The sequence below is a fragment of the Pinus tabuliformis genome, chromosome 5_2 (assembly GCF_031772625.1).
Source record: "Pinus tabuliformis cultivar Carrire ecotype Pingquan chromosome 5_2, CPIR1, whole genome shotgun sequence".
NCBI lineage: Eukaryota > Viridiplantae > Streptophyta > Pinopsida > Pinales > Pinaceae > Pinus > Pinus tabuliformis.
This window is the reverse complement of record NC_142306.1, coordinates 167,375,481-167,402,676: the sequence shown is the minus strand read 5'-3', so window position 1 is coordinate 167,402,676 and position 27,196 is coordinate 167,375,481. Positions and strand designations below refer to the sequence as shown.

Sequence of the window (27,196 nt, the reverse complement as noted above, 5' to 3'; positions counted from 1 at the left end):
AGATTGAAGGCTCATTAATATTGTTGATATTGTAATATTTTCAACACCGCAGTATATTGGTCTTCTTTGTTAACAGCGTGCACCTTCCTTGCACTCTGAGTTCAAAATTCACCTCCCCATGCTTGCACCTGCCCCTGCACCTGTGAACCTTGGCTACTTAAATGTGATATAAACTTTGATTTTTTTCCAAGAGAAAAAATCACTATATTTTCAGAGTTTGAAAGCAAAATATACTCTCAGCTGTCTTGTTCAGACTCAAGAGGCATAGACTCAGAACTGGCATTTCACTGTCTGTAAAAAGAGTCTCATAGGCTATGATTACATAAGTAGAGTTTTCTTAGGTTCCACAAAGACGCCTTGACAATCCACTAAACAAAAGGAAGACTCGATGACCTTATATTATCCCCAGAAAAATCAAAAGCATGGTTTAAATTAACTATCCAGCTTGTTCTGTCAGCAACTGAGGATTAATACAAGGATCTTTCTGAGACTGAAAGGAGAGTCCCTTCTCTGAATTCATGTTCAGTTAAGGTGCCCTCCTGCAAGAGTAAAGCTTCTTTAGATGATTGATCATCTCTAGTATTAAATTCTCTATATACATGTGAAAGAAATGACACCAAAAGTACTTTTTACCTCCTGCACCCTGTTTATAATTGGCTATAGACACAAATTTTAAATTCTGAATAACTGATTTTCCCAATCAATCTAGAGCTTGGAGTCTCCAAAAACCTGTAGCTGTTCTAATCCTTTTTCACATTCTGTTTGTTGAAATTTGGTAGCTCTTAAGGTATTTCCAGTTGGAAAAGCCCTTGGGGCTTTCTGGTTTGGTTAATGGGCTTTGCACCCGAGTTTGGGGTTTTGGACTCTAAGGATTGGGCTTGGAAACCAAGAAAGGGAATTTAATATTCTAATTTATTGTTAAGGCTGTGTTGGAGGGATCTTGGAGGAAAGGAGGGCTTCCTAAGTGACCTAAGGGACCAGTATATATAATAGACAATGAAGAGGCCAAAGCACAAGAGCAAGAAGGACATTTTCTCTTGTGACGAAGGGCACCAAGGAGCTGCTGTCAAGCATGAAGGAGACCGAACTGAGCAGTTGAGGTTCTGTGGTAAAGCAGGGAACAACCAGTGTTTGCAGGCCTGGTTAGAGGCCGCAGGAAGCAAAGGAGGGCCGCAGAACTAGGAGGAGCTGCAGCTGTAGCAAGTGGAACTGAATGCAGGCCACAGGACCTGCCACAGACAAGAAAGGGCTGAGCAGAGGTTGATTCGGGCTGCTGAGTGTGCTGGAAGAGGGCTGAAAAGGAGCCTGAGCTAAAGGATCATGCCCAGAGTGCTGGCTGTAGGTGAAATAAGGCTGCGGAGGAGCTAAAGAGGCTGACCTCAAAGGAGAGCAGGCTGGCCAGGTAAGCTAATTGATATTGTTTAAGATTCTCTGGGCAAAGGACTACAGCAGTGTATTTGTTTGGGCCAAGAGGGCTTGGAGGACAAAGCCTAAGCCCTAGCTTTTTGGTCTAAAGAAACTGACCTTGTATTTTGGGTATTTTACCAGGATTGTAAAAGGCCACTTTTCCTGGTATCGGAGCCCTGTGATTTTCTTATTAATGGACTGATTTTGAAAGAAGCTTGGGCTTTAAACTCTTGTATACTATCATTGATCTGATTGCTGTTATATTTTCACTTTTCAAGTTGTTTTGAAGGCACTGCTAGTCTGTTTATGTTTTTAGTTGAGACATAGACCAAATCTGGGGTACATGGATTTCGAACACGGTATCAGAGCTACTTTGAAGGGCTGTTGGGTCAGATTTGTGCACAGGTGGCAGATCTAAGAGGGAGTTGTGGGACTGTTGTAGGAAGCAACAGTGTTGCCAAGTGAGTTGGCTTGGAATGAATTGTGAAACATGGCACAGAATGTTCAGACAAGGAGATATGGATTATTACAGCTTGGGGTGGCAGAAGGGGAGTTTTGGTGGATTGGTGGAGAATTGGGTGCACAACAGTACGTTGAGTGGCAGGTTGCCGATACTATTGATAGACTTCAATTGACTTTTCAAAGTAAGTTGCGACAGCTCAGCTGCCTTGGCATGGACAAGGTAGCTTCATATGGATTGCAGTTTGATGAGTTTTGTGAAATAGTATCTTCATTGGTTTGCAGAGTTGCACATTCGACATTGGAGCTGTGTGCATATGAGTTGTTTGACCCAGGAGGATGAGGATACTTGCAGAGTTGAGTTATGGTGGTCTATAGTGGACTAGGCCAAGTATTCATCTGCAGCTCAAGACAAGCCTTGAAATGACACAAGTTCAGTTGTAGCACATTCGGGAGGGAAAGCAGAGTGAGCCAAGGGAAGGTTGTGTAGGCTCAGAGGGAGTTTGGATTTAGAGGGAGACAACAATCTCATAGGGAGAGTCAACAGCCCATGGAAGTCTAACCTTAAGGTTCAAGCGAGAGAGTTCAGTCTTTTAGGCCATGTAAGGAAAGACACGAACCATGCAAGGAAAGTCATGGTGCGTGCAAGGAAAGTCGTAGACGATGTAAGGAAGTCAAGGTGCACACAAGGAAAAGTCATGGTATAGGGAAGTCATGGACCATGCAAGGAAAGTCATGATAATGCAAGAAAAGTCATTACACATGCAAGGAAACCATTGTCATGTAAGGAAAATTCATGGCAGATGCAAGGAAGTTATGGCCATCTAACGAAAGGTCATGGAGTTGGAGATTTCTAGGAACAAGGGAAGTCATGGTTTGGATGGCCATGCAGGATGCTTTGAAGCAGGAGGCTTCTAGGAGCATGGTGTCTTCAAAGATCTAGGTCTTGTAGAAGGATGTGGTTGTGGATAAGATTTAGAGGTAGGTGGAAATACCTCCCTCACTAAGAGGGAGTGTTGAATTCGGTAGCTCGGAAGGTATTTCCAGTTGGAAAAGCCCTTGGGGATTTTTGGTTTGGTTAATGGGATTTGCACTTGAGTTTGGGGTTTTGGACCCAAAGGAGTTGGCTTGGAACCCAAGAAAGGGAATTTAATATTCTAATTCATTGTTAAGGTTGAGGTGGAGGGCTCTTGAAGGAAAGGAGGGCTCCCAAAGTGACCTAAGGGACCAGTAAATATAATAGACAATGGAAATGATAAAACACAAGAACAAGGACTTTTTCTCTTATGAGGAAGGGAAACAAGGAGCCGCATGTTGATTTGGGGTAGCATCGGATGTGCCCTAGGCCTCAAGTTTTGCAGGGAAGCTCGGGCACATGCATTCTAAAGAAACCAGAAACTGTTTTGGGAAATTCCATCCAGAGACGATCTTATTAAAATAATTAATATTTTTAACGAGGTTCTTAAGTCTAAACTTAGGAAAATTAAAATATTAATGGGTATTAATCTAATTGTGGGTGAATCTTCTAGATAAAGACGGGGATCAAGTCAAAATGATTTGAGCTTTTGATTAGGAGTTAATCTAGGCCGTTGGTTGTCCAACAGGAAGATATAAAAAGGGACTTGAGAGTCATTTGGAAAATACACCGAAAGATCAAGAGATTGAATCTCTGAAGTGAGAAGTTCTCAGGAGGAAATTATGATCGAAGAGATATTTTGCAGTAGAGGGGCATGGACAATGATCCGGAGGAAGATTTCTAGATCCAGAGAAGCAGTAGCAAGAGGCTGAGATATTCGCAGTGCAGGAACTCACAAATGTAGGAATGCGTGAGTGCAGGAACACACGATTGCAGGAACTCGCCAGTGCAGGAACGTGTGAGTGCATGAACTTGCCAGTGCAGGAACACGCGAGTGCAGGAATGTGAGTGTAGGAATGTGCAAGTGCAGAAACGTGCAAGTGCAGGAACATGAGTGCAGGCAACACGAGTGCCGGGGTTGCTTAGGGCATATCTCTGCCAGATTTTCTTGCTGTTTTGATTGCCAGTTGGGCATCCATAGATGTTTTCAGATTTCACTGCTGCATAATAAAATAAAACCCTCATTGCTGCACCGGTTTTCCCAAGTTGGGTTTTTCTGGGGACATTTGTCCAAAAATAACGGTGTCCTATGTGTTTGTATTTCCTTGCTCAGTTTCTATGTTTCAGAATCATATTTAATTTGGTGTAGGCTGCTTCAGTAATTTACTTAATGTTTCAAGAAGAAATCTGGAATAAGTTTGTAATGCAATTTACGATCTAGGTGAAGTAGATTCAGTTGGTTGCAGTAGGATTCCTGAGATCGTTAGATCGAGGAATTATCACACCGCAGTCGAGCATGAAGGAGGCCGAGCTGAGCAGTTGAGGTTCTGTGGTAAAGCAGGGAACAACCAAATGTTTGGAGGTTTGGTTAGAGGCCACATCAAGCAAGGAGGGCTGCAGAACTAGAAGGAGCCACAGCTTAGGAGCAGCAGCCTCAGCTGCAGACAAGAAAGGGCTGAGCAGAGGTTGATCCGGGCTGCTGAGTGTGCTGGAAAAGGGCTCAAAAGGACCCTGGGCTAAAGGATCATGCCCAGAGTCCTGGCTGTAGGTGAAATTAGGCTGCAGAAGAGCTAAAAATGCTGACCTCAAAGGACAACAGGCTGGCGGCTGGCCAGGTAAGCTAATTTATATTGTTTATGGTTCTGTGGGCGAAGGACTGCCTCAGTGTATTTGTTTGGGCAGCGAGGGCTTGGAGGGAAAAGCCTTAGCCCTAGGTTTTTGGTCTAAAGGAACTGACCTTGTATTTGGGGTATTTTAGCAGGATTGTAAAGGGTCACTTTCCCTGGTATGGGAGCCCTGCGATTTTCTTACTAATGGACTGATACGAAACAGGTTTGGTCCTTAAACTCTTGTGTACTATCATTGATCTTATTGCTGTTATATTTCTGCTGTGCAAGTTGTTTTGAAGTTAGGCACTGCTAGTGTGTTTATGTTTCTAGTTAAGACATAGACCAGACCTGGGGTGCATGGATTTCTAACACTATTTGCAGCAACATCGGAAACCATAAATTTTGGCTTGATTGTGGGTCCCTTGCTTAGTAGCATATTTCAGTAGAGTAATGAGAAGGATTACTGAAGGAAATTACAGCCCCTGCTCCACATATGCCCCTGGAGTTCCTTGGCAGGCTCCGTCAAAGGTTTTGGGTTGTCTTTCCCTAGGAGGTCTCCAGCTTCCTTCAATAGCCAGCCTTATTTTATGTGTTACTTGTTCAGATAAAAGGACAATTATCCTAGAATATCATCTGATTCATCAATAGTCAAATCCCATAAATGACAAGACAGGGTATTGCCCTGAACGCTCCTGCAGATCTGTTAGATATCCAGTCTAGCAGACAATATATTGAGGCCATCTTCTCTCATTTATTCTTTCCAGATGTAACTTGTAGGAGCTTGTTTCAGACAAATCTAGTAAAGGAACAAGCCACAACAGGTGATCCACAGATTCCTCACTGACTTTAGATAATAGGCATCTACCTTGACAAACCCGTTACAAATTCAATTTTTATTAGCAGTGTAACGCATGGCACAACGAAATCCTCCAAGTAGGAATCATTTTTGTGCAGAATGAGACAGTCAGTGTCGGGTCCTCTTAGTGTATCACAGACTACAGTGTCTACACTTTATTACATCTTTTGGCTGGACAGCTAGTTTATAGCTCCTGGCTAGATATCTAGCATTGCTTTTCCTCTTTTTTCTCACCCTAGGAGGTCTCCAGCTTCCTTCAATAGCCAGCCTTATTTTATGTGTTACTTGTGCAGATAAAAGGACAATTATCCTAGAATATCATCTGATTCATCAATAGCCAAATCCCATAAATGACAAGACAGGGTATTGCCCTGAACGCTCCTGCAGATCTGTCAGATATCCAGTCTAGCAGACAATATATCAAGGACATCTTATCTCGTTTATTCTTTCCAGATGTAACTTGTAGGAGCTTGTTTCAGACAAATCTAGTAAAGGAACAAGCGACAACAGGTGATCCACAGATTCCTCACTGACTTTAGATAATAGGCATCTACCTGGACAAACACATTTCAATTCAATTTGTATTAGCAGTGTAACACATGGCACAACGAAATCCTCCAAGTAGGAATAATTTTTGTGCAGAATGAAGACACTCAGTGTCGGGTCCTCTTAGTGTATCACGGTGTCTACACTTTTTTACATCTTTAGGCTGGACAGCTGGTTTATAGCTTCCGGCTAGATATCTAGCATTGCTTTTCCTCTTTTTTCTCTCCCTAGGAGGTCTCCAGCTTCCTTCAATAGCCAGCCTTATTTTGTGTTACTTGTGCAGATAAAAGGAAAATTATCCTAGAATATCATCTGATTCATCAATAGCCAAATCCCATAAATGACAAGACAGGGTATTTCCCTGAATGCTCCTGCACATCTGTAAGATATCCAGTCTAGCAAACAATATATCAAGGACATCTTCTCTCATTTATTCTTTCCAGATGTAACTTGTAGGAGCTTGTTTCAGACAAATCTAGTAAAGGAACAAGCGATAACAGGTGATCCACAGATTCCTCACTGACTTTAGATAATAGGCATCTACCTAGACAAACACGTTTCAATTCAATTTTTATTAGCAGTGTAATACATGGCACAACGAAATCCTCCAAGTAGGAATCATTTTTGTGCAGAATGAAGACAGTCAGTGTCGGGTCCTCTTAGTGTATCACGGTGTCTACACTTTATTACATCTTTTGTCTGGACAGCTAGTTTATAGCTCCTGGCTAGATATCTAGCATTGCTTTTCCTCTTTTTTCACTTCTTATGTTTAGTATTTGATCTACAAATTGTTTTTTCATCCCCACATTGTGATTACATTGGATTACATCTGTTAGTTCCATTCTGTGGTCACTTGTTGGACATTAGTAAAATTATCTTGTCTCATATTTACCTAACTTCTTGTGACATTTCATTTGATCCACAAACAAGGGTTTTGATATATGTGGGAAAAATCATCAAAATGGGTGGTCTTCTAATTTTTAAACATTCCTTTGCTGAAATTCTCTATGTTTGTATTATATTCAGCTCTTAGAGCAGTAGTGCAGGCCTTCAGGCGGGAAGAGGAATTTCAATCAATGACATCAAAATCAGCCAAAAGGAGGAGAGACAAGTTTGAGCAGGTTTTGGTATTCTCTTGTGAAAATCCTAACCAACATGTTCAGCATTTTCTGATTTGCATATGGTTTTTACAAAATGTCTTATAGTGTGATTCTAATATATTGTTTGTCAAAACATGTAGGAGAAAACTGGCTATAGTGATCCAATGTCCATGGATTGTTCTAGAGGTAAAGGGGTTCAATTCCCATTTGTTGTTGGTGATCGAGTGGTTATTAAGGTATGCCACATGATAACCTTTCTTAGGACTTCATTTTTTTTCCTTTTTGGTCTCTTAATTTAGAACACCTTTGTTACTAAAAGTTCAGTTGTTACATCAAGTCTTCCTTTGTAAGGATTCCATTATGATTCCTTGGATACATTCTACTTGTTCCATATGTTTAATGGTTATGTTGGTTTAAAAGAGTTAATGCACATATGAGATAAACACGAGAGTCAAGAGAATATGAAACATCATATTCTATTGGACATTGGGAAAAAACAGCGCATGTCAATCCCAAGATAGGATGCATATATACAAACTTACATACCACACTGTCAAATACATGATCCTGGAACATCCTTTATAGCAAATGCTCCAAATATTGTTTCAGGGAATATATCACTGAGGGTCCCTAAAGAAACTTACCAAAAATATCAGGGAAGATATCAGAAAATATCGACAAGCATAAACTTGGATCTGAAAAACTCAGAAATATCAGCATCCTGAAAAGCTCAAAAACTTTTTCCTAGCACACCTTCTAATTGTTGTTGGGTGTAAGCAACAAGTGCTGCTAGTGTTCTTTAAACTCTAAAGACTTCATAAAAATTATAAAATAACTTTGTTAAACCTTTGATGTTTGCTGTTGCCAGGTCTTTACTTTATTTTCTTTCCTTCTCCAGTCTTTTGGCAGCATCTGGTAGACATGTTACTTCTTCTTCAAATACCGCCAGTCACTAGATCTTAGTGGCATACTATGAGATGTTGTTATGCTCTGCCATGGCTTCTGTAAACCATTGTTCTTATCGTTGGTTAGGCCATCTTCATACCTCAATTTACAATTTTTTTTTGCCCTCATTGATCTTCATAAGAGATTTCTGCTTTGCCATCCTGCCATCAACCTACTGACTGTTTATGTCAAGTTTTCAGTGCATGGTAAGAAGAAATGCAGTCCTGGAACAAAACCCTAAGCTAGGAATCGAAAAGAGATTAATCATTTATCAAAACAGCAGCATAAGGAAGGAATGCTCGATCTACAAACACACAAGTCTGAAAATTAGGACAGTGCCCTAAACCTTCTCTCTATTAACTGAAAGAAAAATTACAATGCAACTAGCTGAAAACTCTATGTTTAATCCCAAATTGAAGTGTTCTATGTTTTTTATATAGAACAAGCGATGAGAGGAATACAATGAATGTGGACAACTGAAGTGGTTCACCTCACTGGAAGAGATAAATCATAAAACTATAACCGCAATGCATGTGATTCCTATTGTAGAGGATGCCCTCATGTTTTGGTTGTCCCTGCCTAGAATGCCACCGAAGAAAAGTAAATGCATGCATTTATGCAAGATAATCTCTCTCATGCATTGCACCTACAAACTGAAAATGCTACTCATACATATGCCCTATCTGTCTTGGGAACTGTGTCCTCTATGGATAATGCATGTATGCGCCCCACTCAGCACTCCATGTCAACAAGACTGCTATGCCCGAGCGCCTACTCCTGCACTCAATGTCTACAAGACAGCTGCACCCTCATTACACTCTAATCTGCCTCCTTCACCATCTGCAAAAACTTTGCACATGGATCAAGGTTGGAATATCTGCTGAAACTGCTGCTGCTGAAGGAGACCACCTGGGAGCAAACACTTAAAATTAACATTTTATGCCTTTGATACTTTTCAACAAATAAAAAATATATTTCAACATGTGTCGTAGGCTTAATTGCTCAATTTTGTTTCTTCCGAAACTGGCATATAGTCACAGGGCATTGATTGGGAGCTGTTGTAACTTGTTACCTATGCTCTGATATCATTGTTGGTTGGAAAGAGTGCATGCACACACAAGATAAACAAAAGAGTGGAGAGAATATGATACATTATATTAATGCTTCATTGGGAAAAGACCTCGCAGGCATAGTTTGAGATAGGTTGCCCATATATGTCTTTTGTACGAATTCTCTCAAATATATCATGACTCATTAGATCATTTATAGCACCCTAATAAAGCTATGGTGGTTTAACTACCAGAAACTAACATTATTTGCAGGTTGGTTGAATATTTCTAATACAATATTAAATGTATACCCCGCATAACTAGCCAACAAACATATATACCAGGAAACACATGTACACATATTTATTCTTGAGTTGAAATTATTCTTAACATGTTTTTGTTCTTAGAGGTTCATCTGCAACCAAGGTTGGAGTTGGGGGATTCACTAACATTTTGTGTCTACCTTAGTTGCAGATGAACCTCTAAGAACAAATACATGTGAAGAATAATTTCAACACAAGAATAAATATGTATACATGTGTTTCCTGGTATATATGTTTGTTGGTTAGTTATGCGGGGTATACATTTAATATTGTATTAGAAATATTCAACCAACCTGCAAATAATGTTAGTTTCTGGTAGTTAAACCACCATAACTTTATTAGGGTGCTATAAATGATCTATTGAGTGTTGATGTATTTGAGAGATTTTGTACAAAAGACAAGTAGGTGCTCAGAACTGCTCATATGATTGCAGAAGTGTTACCACTGGACTGCCCAAGGGTGAGCTCACACAGTTTCAGTCTCAGAAAGCATGTTTTCCTTTAGAAGACTCGGTGTTAGGGCCTTAGACAGAATCGTAAGGTTATAAGAAGGAGATTGACCTGCCTCAGACTTCCCCAAAGAATTTGCTGCTTCCTCAGATCGTTGATTTCATAGAATTCCACAAGGTCCTTGCTGCTTTGTCAAATAGTTAAATCCGTTTGGCCAGAACAAAAAAACAAATAGAAAAGATAAAGAAGAGTGGCTAGGTAGGGTGGGATCACCTCCACCGAAACTAGTCCAAGTAGAAAATGGGATCTTAAAACCCTCAGAGCCTTAGGTTGAACGAAAAACAGAGATAAATTGATCCAATCCAGTCCTCCTCAAATGAATCCAACCCCCTTGTATTTATAGATTTCCATGAGGGTATTTTTTCCTTAATTAATTGAGTGAAATTCACAACAAACCCCAACTTTTGGCTTTTTTGTGTTGGAAATTTGAGAAGGGGGTGAATCAATATTTCACTTGCAATTAGTTAATTTTCATTAACAAAGCATTAATTAACTTCAACATCTGATCATAAACATGAATCAACAATACATAGTATCGGAAAAAAGTAGACACCGGATTTTTAGGTGGAAACCCTTCCAGGAGAAAAACCATCAACGCTTCTCTAATAATTTTATGAGTACATAAATGCATCAGCTCCAACTGAAAGGGGAGCCCCAACTCCCTAGTACTCTAGGAAAGCATTCTATTTTCTAGCTCCAACTAGAAGGACGCTCCAACACCATGGTTTTATCAGCTACCACTGATAGGATGCTCCAACACCCTTGCAAGCTCCAACTTGCCCTAGCAACACCCTGCCACCCCAAAGTGTTTTCATGCTACAACCTGAAGGTGACTTCAACCAACCGCCTAGCACCATCCAACCATCTTGAACATGATGAGAAATTAAATCAACTATTGTGGGCTCCCGTACTAGGGGCAATGACCCACTTACAAAACCCTTACAGTGAACCCTTAAATACAACCCTTGCTGCAAGTGAAACCCTTACTGCAAATGAAGAACCCTTTACTGTAGAATTTCAATTGATATGACAATGTAGCCCTTATTGCTAGACTACAGCAAGATTATATAAGGATGAAACTCTTACTGCTGCATGATGATGTGACAACTGCTGCAAGATAAAAACAGTTAGTTTAAGACTAGGATATTGTCTATAAAAACACTTGTTCCTGAGTAAGTCAGACATCTTCAATGATTGCAAAGATGTAATAATGATGGTACCTGAACAAATGCTGCTTTGTAGACAAGCCTGGATGATTGGATACCTTATTTACTGTTGTCAAAATATCCTGATGCCTTTACCTTTAGATATATTCCTTGATATGCAGATGCCCTGTAATGTCCACTGCTATAGTTTAGAATACTACAGTCAATCTTTATGAAACCGCTATAAAACTCTACCTCAGATTATACCCTTAATAGTAATACAGAAACCCTTGATGTGACACACGGCGTTATACACACGTCTATCCTTTGTCTCCACACTCATAATTGTAACATTGAAATTTCAGAGTAATAACAAATCATAGGAGTCAAATATCGATCTTTGCTTGTGACTCTAGGTATTAAACACTGTCAAAATAACCAAACTCCCTGCAGATTAATGAGTGACATACCACAAAATTTCAAGGCCATAATCCGAAACATTCAGAGGTAATAAGGCCACATAGATAATAAGCCCAATCAGGTTATTATTCTTCTTATTCAGTGCCATAATTGACTGCCAATAGGTATGTCTGAAAGGCCAAGACTTCAATGGATTTAATCTCAGAATCTTTGCTCGTCAAAACTTCGGATACTTCATGCTTCAAAGGAACGAAAATTCTGGAAATGCTAGTCTTAGACCAATGCCGAAAATGTCAAATAACTGCTTCAGGGATACTTAGAAATGAGCGACAGTATCTCTCAGACTTGCTCAATTCATTGCATAGGAATATTTCCTGGACAAGGGCTGAGCCATACAACAGAAACCATAAATGCGTGTGCCTATAACTGTAGTAGTACCCCTACAAAACCTCCCCGTGCTCAAATCTTGATGACCACAGGCCTAAAATTTGTTTCAGAGCATACTTGAATGAGTTGTAGTCCTTCAACTAAATGCAAATTAACTTGCAAAACATACCTCCAGCAAATCCCAAAACATAAACCATAACCATAATCCTGAGTTCAACGCTGTTCCTCAAAGACCAAGATTGATTCAAGTCTCTCTTAGGATTCGACTCTTCTCCACAGGGCCGAAGACAAATTTCAGAGCAAAATTACTTCAAATGATGTTCATTCAATGCATACTTTGGAGGAGAGACAAGGTGCCCTTTTATAGTTTTTGGAGGACACAAATTTGGGTAGCCGATTTGAGGTTTGGAGGGAAACAAATTTTGAAATTCAAATTTCATTAGAGCCAAAAAAACCGTCTACCCTCCAAAAATGACCTTTTGCCATAAGAAAATTAATTTAATTTTTGATAAAAGGCCTTATGATTTGAATATTATCTTAAGCCAAAGAAGAGCTGTAACATCATCAACTTGTTTGGGGCTATTGACCATGAGATGGGGCTTTCAACTTTGAACAAGCATATCTCTCAAACCGTGAGGGCTGTCATGGCCTGCCACGTACTGTCAGAATCGACGTGATGAGGAGAATCCAACAAAGATGGTACAAACTCGAGAAACCATGAGTTGCCACATCATTTTGGTGAATCAAGGGCGGGACATCTTTTGATATTGCTTGGGTTGATATCAATGACAACCACATTTCAACAATCTCCCCCTTTGACATTGATGGAAACATATCACATTTCAACAATCTCCCTTTCCGTATTGGTTAGATAGATTTTAATGGTACCTAATGGACATCAGTGGTTTTCCATGGTTTGAGTGCTCTAGACTGTCCATATCACATTTCAACAATCTCCCTTTCCGATTGTTGATTTTTAATGTACCTTGGACAAGTGGTTTTCCATGGTTAGTCTCTACCTAGGGAAAAGTGTCCAAAATAATTCTTTTGCTAAGTGTGACTTTATAATGTGAAATTGACTTTATAAGTGGTAAAGTCAATGTTAAATTATAAAGTGAAAAGTGACTTTAGACATAAAGTACAATGAGGGTACTTTATTTAATGGGTGAGTTAAAAAATAGAAAGTGAGAATTAAATGCATATTTATTCTCATCCTTTGATCTCAATGAATCTGAGCCATTAGATTTTAGGGTTGCCCAAAAGTCATTTAGAGAAACAAAAGGGGGAAAAGAAAAGAGAGACTGCATTCATTCTTTATGAGCAGATTGGAAAAATGAGGTTGAGAGTTGGAGAAAAGTTTTAAAGGAGAAATTTGTTGCAACAAGTTGAAGGAGTGATTTCTGGGCAAAGATAGGCATGGAAATCAAGGCATAGAAGACAACAGAAGGGGTACAATACGAACAACATCGAATGTTGTGAGTTGCACGCTGTTCGAGAGAAGTTTTTGATTTTTTTTTTGAAAAAAATCCGTACAGTCATATCCGTACATTACATATTTTCAGCGTCAAGTGGGCACGACAATCGAGGCAAAGTGGGCACAATTTTCAAGGAGTTTTGGGCTAAAGAGATAAGTTGTATTTTGTTGTTTTGTTTTGTCTGCAAATGTATTTCTCCTGAACTTGAAAAATAAATAAATTTGAAGAGCTCTTTAATAGGTTTTCCCCGGAGAAGATTGAAGGGGTTTTGCCTAGGTTTAAGTTGACAAAAACTTTGTGTGTATTTTAATGTGTGTTGCTGGTCTGGTTATGTCCATATTTATTTTCAGCATGTGTTGACAGTCCCATGTGTTGTAAGCTGAAACTTTCATTTCCAGAATTCTGTATGTTGAATGCATGTTTATGGGAAAGGGCATTTAACTGAATGGGAGTGATAAGGTGAAATTAAAACCGGGTTGGGATTGCAGTAAACTTTTTTTTGTCATCAAATTTCAACATCACTATTCTCCTTGACTCCATGCCTCTAATCTTCTTAACCTGTTTTCTCTCCCCCTTTTACATCAATGGCAAAGGGTGACTGCCCCAGACAAGTCGCTGACTGCTCTTTACCTGAACCTGCTTTTGGTCCTCATGTCCGCTGGGCTGTATAGAATGGACATCAATGTGTTAATTTTGGGTATGTTCTATGCTTAGAGAAATTTATTTTGATTTTCACAGTTAGCTCAATATCTTTTCCAGATTAGCAATCACATCAACATAATAGTAAATCATTGTTTTAAAAAACGGCCATTTCGATACCGAAACGGCCGAGTTGATCCGAGCCGATACCCTCAGCCATGACTCGGCCTTTGAAACGGTACGTTTGGCCGAGTCAGCCATGACTCGGCCGAGTCATGGCTGACTCGGCCAACTCGGCCGTTTCTGTTATGACTCGGCCGAGTCACAAAAAGCCGGCCCAGAACACGTTAAACAGCAATTTAATATTTTTTTAATGGATTTTTAAGGTGATTTCTGATTGGTTTGGACTCCAAGGTGTTATATGAATTTGCTAAATGTCATTTGGGGTCCATTCCCCCTCCCAAACCCTATTTAACAAACTCAAATGCTCTCTACTATTAATATGCTATTCAAATTTCATGGTAATGTTAAATTCTTAAAGTAAAAGTGACATTCTCCTTAATCTTCATTTTCATCCTTTTACTTAAATTTTTAACATTACCATGAAATGACTCAGGATGTTTGAGAGTGGTTTCGGCCTCATTGGATTTCATATGGAGAAAGTAGAATTTTAGATTTCATTCAAAATCCAGCAGACTTATCAGTTTTTCAGGATTTCAGGATTGGAGGATTGCAATGTTTCCATTGAATTTTGTCATGTATTAGGGTATGGAACTCTTATTTAATCAAGAGCACCAATCCCTCTATGTACCTTGATGTTAGTGACATTGGTTGTCGAACTCCTCTGGGATTCGCTCCCAAACCAGGAGCTTCTGAAAATGTCGCTCCCGCTCCCATTTTCGCTCCTGCTCCCAAGTAACACAAAGAAGAGAAACCGTTTGGATAAAAAACGGTTAAATGATCTAGTTTATGTCCAATACAACCTCCGGCTCAGACGAAACCATTTGCTGAACAAAAGACCTGATTCAGATCCCATTGTGTTGGAAGACATTGATCCAACATGAGATTGGGTAGTGGAGAGTCGTCCAGCAGAGTTTGATCTTGATGAGATCTTGATTTAGATTTAGATATCGAGACATCAATTGAACTTGAACATGCTGTTCAGTTGAATGCAGATCCCAATCCACCATCCTCAGTCTCATAGCCAACAAGGACTCCAGTTGTAGGTGTGTTTGGAAACATGAATGAAAATCTCTAAAATTATGTTTTTCTATAAAAAAATAAATATTTAATGTATTTTTTACAATGGCCGAGTCATTGAAATCGAGCCGGCTGAGTCATTACCGTTTCGAAGTCGGAGTCGGAGTCGATCCTCCGCCGAGTCGGAGTCGGAGTCGGAGTCTTAAAACATTGTAGTAAATTGCAGATAGAACATAAACATAAATCGCAGAAGACAAGCCAAGACAAGAGGACACAAGATGTGGAGCTAGCCAGGGACAAACCCCAATGTGGGGAACCCTTGATTAATTCTTCTGATATATTCTTCAATAGTTCAGCAGAGAGAGAGAGAGAGTACATTCATAATAGAAGTCAACACTTATCTAAATAGGAGCATAGATCATCTCTAAGAAGATGATACATGAGGTAGCTTGCCTTAGTTGAAGACATGTTGCTTCAACTGATCCTCCAAGGTGACTCCATCACCATGTTGCACCTAACATTGTGCTGCACCTAACATTGTGCTGCACCTCACTGTGCTGCACCAATCATCACTATGCTGCACCCATCATCACTATGCTGCATTTCATCATGCTTCACTAATCATGACTGTATCCATCACTGTACTGCATCATGTACCATTGCTACACCATGTACCATCAACACTGATCTACACCATGCTGCACCATTGCTTTAGTCATGCTGCCATGCTGCCTCAGCTTCTGGCTATGGCCTATGGCCTAGCCCAGCAGCAAGATAGACTATGATCCCACAGTCTTAGGATACACACAAGGCTGTCATTAACATGTAGAATGCTGATCTGTGTGTTATAGGAGCTTCTTCTCATCAAGATAGGGAGGTTTCTCATTGCTGTAGTAGTTCCTTTAGCCAACGTAGTATAGCCCTTCTAAACTGCTGATAAGAATCTCTTGTGACAGCGATTAGGATCTCCTCATAAAACATCTGAAGAGACCTCTCCTATTAAACTGATCCAAAACCCAACACAAGTTACTAATGGAGAATAATACATACTTCAACACTTCTATTCATGGGTAGTGTTTTGGTCACTGGTTAGGGCTCCCATTGTAACCTACAACAACCCAATTATCATTCCCAAAACACACCTTAAATTATGTGGCCTCCTCTCCTCTCCATGTTAAGTGACCTCACTGTTTGAGGAGGCACCTACAATTCCTTGTATAGGGATGTTTGACCCTCAAAACAGTACCTACATGCCTGCGACCTAATCACAACAGGAAGGTCCCTTACTCGGCCTGTTTCAGGAGGATATCCCTGCGTTTTCTAGCCCAGAACAGTCCCTAATTATTGTGGCCCTCCAACAAGGTACTTTGGCCCTCCTTCCAACACTCGGTCACCTGAAGTTGGCCTCCAAACGTCCCTTCAAACCCTCACTGGCCTATCTTCCTTATTGCGGTTAGGGCATCCTTTAGACAGTGAGTTAGGGAGCCTCTTTATTGCGGTTAGAGTCACCCTTGGGACAATGTATTAGATGGGGGGCTGTCTTCCTTGATAGCGTAGAGGATTAGGGCATCTCTTCTCCACAACATGACTGCGTCCTGTAGGTCATGCGTAGAGCTGTCACAAGCTAGAGCTGTGTTAGGACTACGTTTAGACTTCATGCTTAGGCTCTTTTCCTCCTGCGTCTAGGGCTTCCTCCTTTGAGACTTCTCTTCCACTAAAACCCAAAACAAGTGGAGAGAAATCAAGAGTGAAATGTGTGTACAAATGACTATCAAGTCACCTCCTTTTATACTAAAACGTTGAGCACACAAGGGGGTTATTTGGTTGCTAGCCAACCTTGACAAATTGTCCCATAGCACAAATAAATTCATATCTACATGAATACTTATCGGAATCGGATGATCTTTAGATCAATCCTACACCTCTCAATGAGAGGGATCTAAGAAAAATATTAGCTGCCATAAGTAAGATGGACCCACATGGAGTTTGGCCCTAGTTGCCAATTTTAACACAATGTGAACCTAGAAGAATCCTAAGCTTCTGCTGAAGATACTCAAAAGTTTCTCGCAGTAAAGGTTTGGTGAAGATGTTAGCTATTCGCTCCTTTGTCTGAGTATATTCCACCTTTATGTTCCTTTTTGCAACTTGTTCTCGAAGAAAATGGTACTTGATAGGAATGTGTTTCGTTTTCGAATGCATGACAAGATTCTTGGAGATGCTTATGGCACTAGTATTGTTGCAGGACATCGGAATGGGCTCATCCAACTTTTGTAGATCTTGCAACGCTTGTTTCATCCAAAGAATTTGAGTACAACATGCTACTATTGCTATGTATTCAACTTTTGCCGTGGATAAGGAGACTGAAGATTGCTTCTGGTTTGCCATGATATTAGACAACTACTTAAGTAGAAGGTTGCTCCACTCGTGCTTTTACGATCATCAACATTGCCTGCCCAATCTGCGTTTGTAAAAGCTATGATGGTTAAGTCATTTTCTTTTGGGTACCATAGGCCAAAATCATTTGTTCCCTTGAGGTATCGAAAAATTCACTTCACTGCAACATGGGATTCTTTTGGTGCTGCTTGAAAATGTGCTACCTGTCCAACTGCCTGCATCACATCTAATTTGAAATTGTTACGTACAATAGATTACCAATCATTGATCTATACTTTTTTCGATCTGCATCTTTGGAGATATTTTCAGTGCTCAACTTACAACTAGTCATCATTGGATTGCTAACTAGTTTGTTGTCTTCCATCTAAAACCTCTTGAACATTTCATAATATACTTGGTTTCACAGATGAATATGCCTTTACCTTCTTGAGATATTTGAAGTCCTAAGAAGAAAGTCATTTCACCAAGTAATGACATCTCAAACTTGCCCTGCATGTTTGATGCAAACTTCTTTCTCAACCTGTCATCATCGTTGCCAAAAATGATGTCATCCACATATACTTCGATGATAGTCAAACTGTCTTGTTCATTTGTTGAATTTAGGCTTTTGTGATCCATATCAAGTTTATGAGAGATTTTTCGGCGTAAATGACATGATATTTCATTTGTCGACGCGTTTCGAACCAACTAGTGTGGTTTATCGTCAGGACAAGTTGAAGAATAAGATCTAGGTTGCATGTTAAATAGACAGAGCAGAACATCCAACAGCTATAATTTTTGACCAAGGAATGGCTATATTGACTAGCTAATGCCTATATTTGACTAGGAAACGGCTAATTGGACCGGACTCAGGGAAAAAAAGGAGCATAACTATATTTAATTGAAAATTAAAAATTAAAATAAGTTAAAGTTATGGATTTAAATAATTATTAAATAATAGTTAGTTATACTAATATTAAATTAAAAGTTAATAGGATATATGAATTTACATAAAAGGTATTAACAATTCGATATCTATTTTATTTTTTATTATATATATATATAATAAAACATTAGAATAAATTAATTTAGGTATTATATTGTAAGAATAAATATTTATTTAATTGTTAAATTGTTTAATTCTTTTTAATTATAAATTAATAAAAACATATTATCATAGATCAAAGTAATTATTAAGTTAACATTTAGTATATAACTAATAGCTTAAACTAAATGCTATTAAAGCCTCTTATACTATATAAACAACCCACCAACGAGGATCAAAGAACAAAGGTAAAAGAGAGACGGCTAAAGGATAACAAGGGAAAACTAACTTACAAGAAAACAAGAACAAGCTATAAAAAGAAGGAGGGGAGGAAGAACACGACTAGGAAGTGAGGGCTGGGATCTAGCAACTACTGATCTTCTAGCCGTCTTCTCTATTGAGATTGCTTGGCCTTTTTTCAATCTCAAGGGCTTCCCTAAATTTACCATGATGGAACTGCGAAACTCTAGCAATAACACTGGCCTCTTCGATACAAACATGATTTTTGGTTTTCTCTGCGTGCTTTGCTAAAGTGGAAGACTTAGTTCTCCTATGTCTAAGGTTAGCTGCGTGCTCACTAATCCTCTGATTAATGGAGCGATAGTCTCACCATTATAGGGGATATGAATAGTGTTAAGGAATAATATAGAACCTTCATGTCTTTAGGGTCGATAGGATCCTTCATTGATCCGGAAGATGGATACCTGGGATTCGTTCTTTAGCTTTTCTTTTAGTTAACGAATTTATGGCAGCTTTGAGGAAAGCCTTCTGACCCAAGTATCTACTATAACCATTTTCCACAAAGACATTAAGGAGATGGGGTTTCTCTTTCTCAAAGCTCTTTTCATCAGAGATCCTTAGGGCACGAGTAGCAAGGGTGTTGAGAACACCCAACTTTTGCGCCGGGAAATGGCATGAAGATACTGCTCCGTATGTGTTTTCTTTCGAAACACTTGGTGGGAGAGGGAACCATCATTATTCTTTGAAATAAGAATATCAAGGAAAGGGAGGCAACCATCGACTTCCTGTTCCCTGGTGAACTTAATGGCCAAGGATTGACTGTTGAGATGATCGAATAACAGATCTAATTCTTCTTGGCCATGAGACCAGATGACATTAGTGTCATCTACATATCTTTTCCAAAGTTTAGGCAGGAGGCGGGCCGAGTTTAGAGCCTTGGATTCAAAATCTTCCATAAAAAGATTAGCAACGACAGGGGATAGGGGTGAGCCCATGGCAACACCACATGTTTGCTCAAAGAACTCCCCTTCAAAACTGAAAAAGGTGGAAGTGAGGCAGATCTCCACTAACCGAGCGGTATTGGGATCCGTGAGGGGGTTGATCACCTCCATGGCGTCATTTATAGGGATGCAAGTGTATAGGGAAACTACATCAAAACTAACAAGAATGTCCTCCGGGTCAAGCTTAATGTCCTTGAGCTCCTTAATAAAGGAAGCAGAGTCCTTGACGAAGGACTCTGTACGACCAACTAAGGGCTTAAGCTTTAAGGCAAGGAATTTAGCAAGAAGGTAGGTAGGACCTCCAATGGTGTTGACAATGGGTCTTAGGGGAGCTCCTTCCTTGTGAATTTTAGGGAGCCCATAGATCCTAGGAGTGATGGGATTGCTCTCAATGAGTTTTTGGTGTAGGGAACTCAATGAGCTACTGGATTTGATGGCAAGAGCAACAATCACAAAAATCTTCTTTAACGGGTTTTTGGGAAGTTTCTTATAGCTTCCACTATTATGAAGATGATCCAACATCTTATTGCAGTAATCTACTTTGTTAAGAATGACAACAACCCCTCCTTTGTCGGCTTTCAGAACAACGATATCTTTGTTCTGGTTTAAGGATCTGAGGGCTACAAATTCATCCTTGCTGGAAGATCAGTAGTTGCTGGATCCCAGCCCTCACTTCCTAGTCGTGTTCTTCCTCTCCTCCTTTTTATAGCTTGTTCCTGTTTTCTTGTAAGTTAGTTTCCCCTGGTTATCCTTTAATCGTCTCTCTTTTACCTTTGTTCTTTGATCCTCGTTGGTGGGTTGTTTATAGAGTATAAGAGGCTTTAATAGCATTTAGTTTAAGCTATTAGTTATATACTAAATGTTAACGTAATAGTTACTTTGATCTATGATAATATATTTTTATTAATTTATAATTAAAAAGAATTAAACAATTAAACAATTAAATAAACAGTTGAATTGAGGCTTCTGTGATCCATGTCAAGATTAAGAGAATTCTTCGGCTTAAATCACATAATAGTATGTGATTTAAGTCGAAGAATTCTCTTAATTAAATAAACAATTAAATAAATATTTATTCTTACTATATAATACCTAAATTTATTTATTCTAATATATAAATATAATAAAAACTAAAATAAATATCGAATTGTTAATACCTTTTATATAAATTCATATATCCTATTAACTTTTAATTTAATAATAGTATAACTAACTATTAATTTAATAATTATTTAAATCCATAACTTTAACTTATTTTAATTTTTAATTTTTAATTAAACACAGTTATGCTCCATTTTTTCCCTGAGTTTGGTCCAACTAGCCATTTCCTAGTCAAATATAGCCGTTGCCTGGTCAAAAATTATAGCCGTTGTATGTTTTGTTCTGTCTATTTAACATGCAACCTAGATTTGATTCTTCAACTTGTCCTGACGATGAACCACATTGGTTGGTTTGAAACGCGTCGACAAATGAAATATCATGTGATTTACGCCGAAAAATCTCTCATGTCTTGTTCATCCTTCACATAATGATTGCTATCAACATTTCCTGTTTTGAACCCTTGTTTCTGCAAATACATGTTTAGACAGGCATACCAAGTTGTAGGAGCCTGTTTGAGACCATATAAAGCCTTCTTCAACCTGCAAACATAATCGTTTTTGTCATTAAGCAGAAATCCTTCAGGTTGTTCTATGTAGACCTCTTCTTCCAATTCCCTGTTAAGGAATGCTGACTTTACGTCCATCTGATACACCTTGATCCTTCATGAACAAGCATAGGCTAAGAACATCCTGATGACTTCCATCCTATCAACAAGTGCAAATGTCTCTTCGAAATCTATTCCTTCAACTTGCGCATACCCTTTGCAGACCAATCCTGCCTTATTTCTGGTGACCTGTCCATCCTCATTCAACTTGTTTTTGAAAACCCATTTTGTGCTGTTAATTTTAGATAACAATGGTATGTTCTATGCTTAGCACAATTTACTTCAATGTTCCTTAAGCAACCCAATAATAGTTTCCAATTATTTCCAGTAGCAATCACATTAACCATTAATCACATTGACAGTAAATGCAGATAGAATATAAAAACAAATGCAAAAGACAAGCCAAAACAAGAGGACACTAGATTTGGCGGATGCCGGGAAAAACCCCAATGTGGGGAAAACCCTTTGGTCAAATCTTCTTATTATTATTCAATAGTTCAGCAGAGAGAGTACACAAGTCAAATAGACTAGCCCAATACAAAGTCAAATAAGCCTTGTCAAATTCTGTGGTCAACTCTAGTCAAACTTTATCCCTAAACAGAAAGTCAACTTTAGTCAAATTAACCGTAAAACACCTCCTTTGAACTCGGTCAAAGGCAGACAAATTCAGCCTCTAACAGTGGTCAAAGTCGGCCCAAAAAGGTCACAAAAACTCTGGTCACACTCCGTCAACCTGTAGTCATCTCTACATTCAAACAAGGTTGCGGTCAACGCAGGTCAAACAACTCCAAAATCCTCGATTTTTGTGCCAGTTAATGCGGCCTAAGAAATTGAAATTCTTCCCTCAAAACTGCAGTCAAAACAAGTCAAAATCTCCTCGGTCAACCTGTAGTCATCTCTACATTCAATCAAGGATGCGGTCAACGCAGGTCAAACAAGTCCAAAATCCTCGATTTCTGTGCCAGTTAATGCGGCCTAAGAAATCGAAATTCTTCCCTCAAAACTGTAGTCAAAACAAGTAAAAATCTCCTCGGTCAATGTTGGTCAAACTGGTTTTGAAGTCTGAAATTCGGCCTGTAGTTTTCTGCGCAGAAAATCGTACTCCTTGCCACACGTGTGAGAGAGAGAGGCTGCCCAAGCTGTACGAGCCAATCTGATGAAGAGAGAGAGAAGAATATGTGAGTGATGGATGCCCAAATGAGGTGTGAGGTCTCTTCTATTCATACACTTCATTGTGGGTGAAGAGACACATCCATTGGGCTTCTTGAGCCTACATTAAGTTGAGGCCGACCTGAACAATTTGCACGTGTTCTGCTTGTCCAAATGAGATGATCTTTATATCAATCTTGGACCTCTCAAAAAGAGGAATCCAATGCAATCATCATCTCCATCAAATGAGTTGTCCCAAGGTAGAATTTGGCCCTAGTTTCCAATTTTAACACTCCCTCTCAATTAGGGAGAATTCCACCTGCCGATCCATCTGTCATTATCATGCCATTCGGTCGACATGTACCATCTCTGTTATCTCTTCTCTGCTCTGCTAAACCATGAAGTAATAATGAAGAAGAATTGATCAAGAGTGAGTCACAAGACCTTACCACTCTCCACTAACAAAAGTCAGTCCAGGGGTAGGAGCTCTAATGAATGAATGAATTGAATTGATTTACAATGAGCAGTAAAGCTCAATAAATAATACAACTGTATTTACAGAAACAACAAGTTTCTACTAAGAAAGTAGAAACAACAAGTTTCTACTAAGAAAGTAGAAATAGCAAGTTTCTACTAAGAATATAGAAACAACAAATTTCTAACAAGAAACTGCTAACTACAATCATAGATGAGCAGTAAACACTAAAATAGCATTATTCTAATACCCTCCCTTAATGCTCAATCTATTTACAACACCTATAGACCCTCTGAATTTTACAAACAAATTAGGACCAAGAGGCTTGGTGAAGATGTTTGCTGGCTGCTTCGTTGTGGGAACATAGAGCAATTGAATGGATCCGTCTTCAACAAGCTGTCGAATGTATTGAAAATGAGTTTCCACATGATTTGTTCGTTCATGGAAGACTGGATTCTTGGCGAGTTTGAGCACTCCCTGATTATCACAGAACAAGGGAGTAGGACCTGCCTGGGAAACATGCATATCCGCAAGCATATGTCGAAGCCAAACTGGCTCGCACGATGCCTTAACTGCTCCTCGATACTCTGCTTTTGTCGAGGAGAGAGCCACTACCTATGCTTCTTACTAGCCCATGTGACAGTGTTGGATCCCAGACTAAACACATACCCAACTGTAAATTTACGGTCATCAACCGAACCAGCCCAGTCTGAATCTGTGTAACCACTGAGTGTAGGATCTGAACTTCGAGTGTACAGAAGTCCATAATCAGGAGTGCTTCTTACATAACGCAGCGCACGCTTTGCTGCTATCCAATGATCAGCGTTAGGTGCTGACATTAAGCGTGAAATGTAGCTCACTGCAAAACTGATATCAAGTCGAGTGGCAGTAAGGTAGATGAGGCTGCCCACTAACTGCTTGAATAAAGTTTCATCCACAAGTGGTGAGGATGACTGAGCTAAAAGTTTGAGCCTTGGTTTCATAGGAGTCGTGGTAGGTTTGCAATCCTGCACTCTGAACCTGTGCACAAGATTTCTGGCATAGTTGGATTGAGAGAGAAAGATGTTGTTCTCAGTCTGCCAAACTTCCACCCCTAAACAGTAATGAAGAAGTCCCAAATCTGTCATATCAAAAGTGCTGCACAAATCCTGTTTGATTCCATGGATCAAATGTGCTGAACTGCCAGTAATGATAAGATCATCCACATAGACAACCACAAACAAAATATCATCACTAGTATGTTTGATATACAAGTTTGCATCAGATGGACTCCGCTGGAAACCATGATCTGTTAGGTACTGATCAATTTTCATGTACCAAGCCCGAGGGGCTTGTTTCAAACCATAGAGAGCTTTGACTAATCTACAAACTTTCTGTTCTTGACCGACAACTTTGAATCCTGGAGGTTGCGTCATGTAGACTTCTTCCTGAAAGTCACCATTCAGAAAAACACTCTTTACATCCATCTGATGGACTTTCCAACTGAACTGAGTTGTTAAGGCAAGGACAAGTCGTATGGTACTCATCTTGGCTGTAGGAGCAAAGGTCTCCTCATAGTCTATGCCTTCTTTCTGTGAGAATCCTCGAGCAACAAGGCGAGACTTATACTTGTCGAGGGTCCCTTCAGCTTTATATTTTACTTTAAACACCCATTTGCAACTAATGGGTTCTTCCCTGTAGGAAGATTAGAAAGGGTCCAAGTGTGATTCTTTTGAAGACTCTGGAATTCTGCTTCCATAGCCTGTTCCCACTCAGGTATACCCTTAGCCTCTGAATAGGTTTGAGGCTCAAAAACATTGTGTAAGTTAGCCATAAGAGCAAAATTTACTATAGGCTGGTGTTTGCTCTTATTTCGGGAAGTTTTACCTTCAAGGAGCTCATTATCCCAGAGATCACCAATAGTTTTAGCCCACCATTTAGGCCGGAGAGTAGAAGAACTAATATCGAGAGTGGGTGGAGGCTTAGAAACAACAGGAGCAGCAAGAGGATGATTATTATCCGGAGGAAGCTTAGGTAGTGCATCATCAAACACTGATGCTACATCATCCCTCCCATCAGGTGGACCTAACAGAAGAAGAATACTGTGAGGCTGATCCTCAGAACACTGCTCAGAAGTAGGAGACTGAAAGAATCCTCTGTCTTCATCAAACACTACGTCCCTACTGAAGCTAAGACGACCAATGTCTATATCTATTAGCCTATAGGCCTTGTGGTGGTCACTGTACCCTGTCATCATGAGTTTCTGGCTTTTGGAATCCAACCTAGAGCGCTTAGTAGCTGGAATCCAAACATATGAAACCGAGCCAAACACTTTGAGGTGACTGATCTGAGGCTTACGACCAGACCAAACCTCTTCTGGAGTCTTCCCCTTAACAGCCTGAGTAGGTGATCGGTTAAGAAGATAGACAGTAGTAAACACTGCTTCAGCCTAAAATTTGTTCAGAACACTCCTGTGTTGTAACATGGAACGAACCATTTCAACAACCGTACGATTGCAACATTCGACAACACTGTTCTGCTGAGGAGTGTAGGGTGTAGTTAACTGGCGTTTGATGCCATGGGCATCATAGAAGTTGGAGAAAGAAAAAGAACAAAATTCCCCCCCGTTATCTGTCCTAAGAGTTATGATATTTTAGCCAGACTCTTTTTCAACTAAGGACTTAAACTTCTGAAAAATACTAAATACATCAGATTTATGTTTTAGAAAGTACATCCACATCTTTCTACTGAAATCATCTACAATAAGCAAAAAATATTTGCAACTAGTAATTGAAGATGTATTCATAGGACCAAAAATATCAGCATGAATTAGCTGGAGTACCTTAGATGCGCGGCAAGATTTTCCATCCTTGAATGAAGATAGATGTTGCTTGCCAGCTTGACAGGCGCCGCACACTCTCAACTGCTGAGTCTGAATATCAGGTAACCCTGACACAAGTCCCCCCTCGAGAGAGATGAGAGAGATACTGCATGTTTATATGCCCATATCGCTGATGCCACAGAGTGGTGATGCGAGAAACACGAGCTGCTAGAGCCACTTCTAGAGAATCACTAGTGTCAAGAAGCCTGTATAGACCATGATCCTCTAGGCCAACAGCAATCGTAAGACGAGTTTCCCTATCAATAATGAATCACTTGTGCGCACTGAACACTACATCAAGCTGAGGAGAGTTCCTCATAATCTGGCTGACAAACAACGGATTAATTTCCATGCCAGGAACATAGTACACATTTAGGAAGATGAGTTTGCGCCCACTAGACTGGATCCGAATTGTACCTCTGCCAACCATTGTGTACTCTTCACCTCCGCTAAATACCACGGAATCACTGAAAGGTGAGAAGTCAATAAACTAGTCACGCCTGTGAGAAAAATGACGTGATGCACTAGAGTCAATGTACTAGGCAGAAGACGGGGCATGATCTAAGGACCTCTTAGCCATAAAGGCGTAAAAAACAGATTCCTTCTGTTCAGAGTGTTCTACAACATTCGCTTGCTGATAAGACCCTCCCTGCTTCTTCTGTTCAGAAGCAATCCTTTGTCGGCAATCTTTCTTCATGTGGCTGAACTTGTGACAGTAATTACACTGCACATTTTTCTTCTTAGCGGGATCAGAAGGTTGAGAAGAACCTTTCTGCTGAAAGGACTTAGAGGACTGATATTTGGTAGCAAAAGCATTTTCTGAGGAGGCTGATGAAGCACTACTACCAAATTGCTGTTTCCAACGATCCTGCTGCATGAGTTTGGTGCATAACTCTGGAAACTTCAGATCAACATAAGTGGAGGTAATGTTGAGTGTTTCTATGAAGTGCTCATAAGGTTTTGGTAGACTTTTCAGAGTGATGACTACCATATCTTCTTCCTCCATGGTCTGACCAATGGCTTCGAGTTGATCTCGAATGTCTTTAATCTTGTTAAGATGTTCCTGTAAAGACATATGTTCTTCCATCATGATGGAGAACAATTGATTCTTGCTCTGCTCTTGTCGGATGTTTCGTGCAATCCCTTCAAATGTTGCCAGATGTCGGCAGTTGTCTTGCCGGAAGGAATCTGCGGTAACTGATC

The 27,196-nt window shown here is 39.7% G+C and overlaps 1 protein-coding gene across 2 annotated transcripts in view; it reads left to right on the top strand.

The window, feature by feature from the left end:
- LOC149158080 (uncharacterized) overlaps positions 1-27,196 on the top strand; it is a 211,929-nt gene that overhangs the window by 112,695 nt on the left and 72,038 nt on the right. The window contains exons 4-5 of one of the 2 annotated variants that reach the window (XM_089436104.1): positions 6,980-7,080; positions 7,194-7,289. In XM_089436104.1, the coding sequence (XP_089292230.1) occupies positions 6,980-7,080; positions 7,194-7,289 (197 nt within the window). The remainder of the gene's footprint in view (positions 1-6,979; positions 7,081-7,193; positions 7,290-27,196) is intronic. The other variant, XM_089436105.1, reaches the window with a different exon arrangement.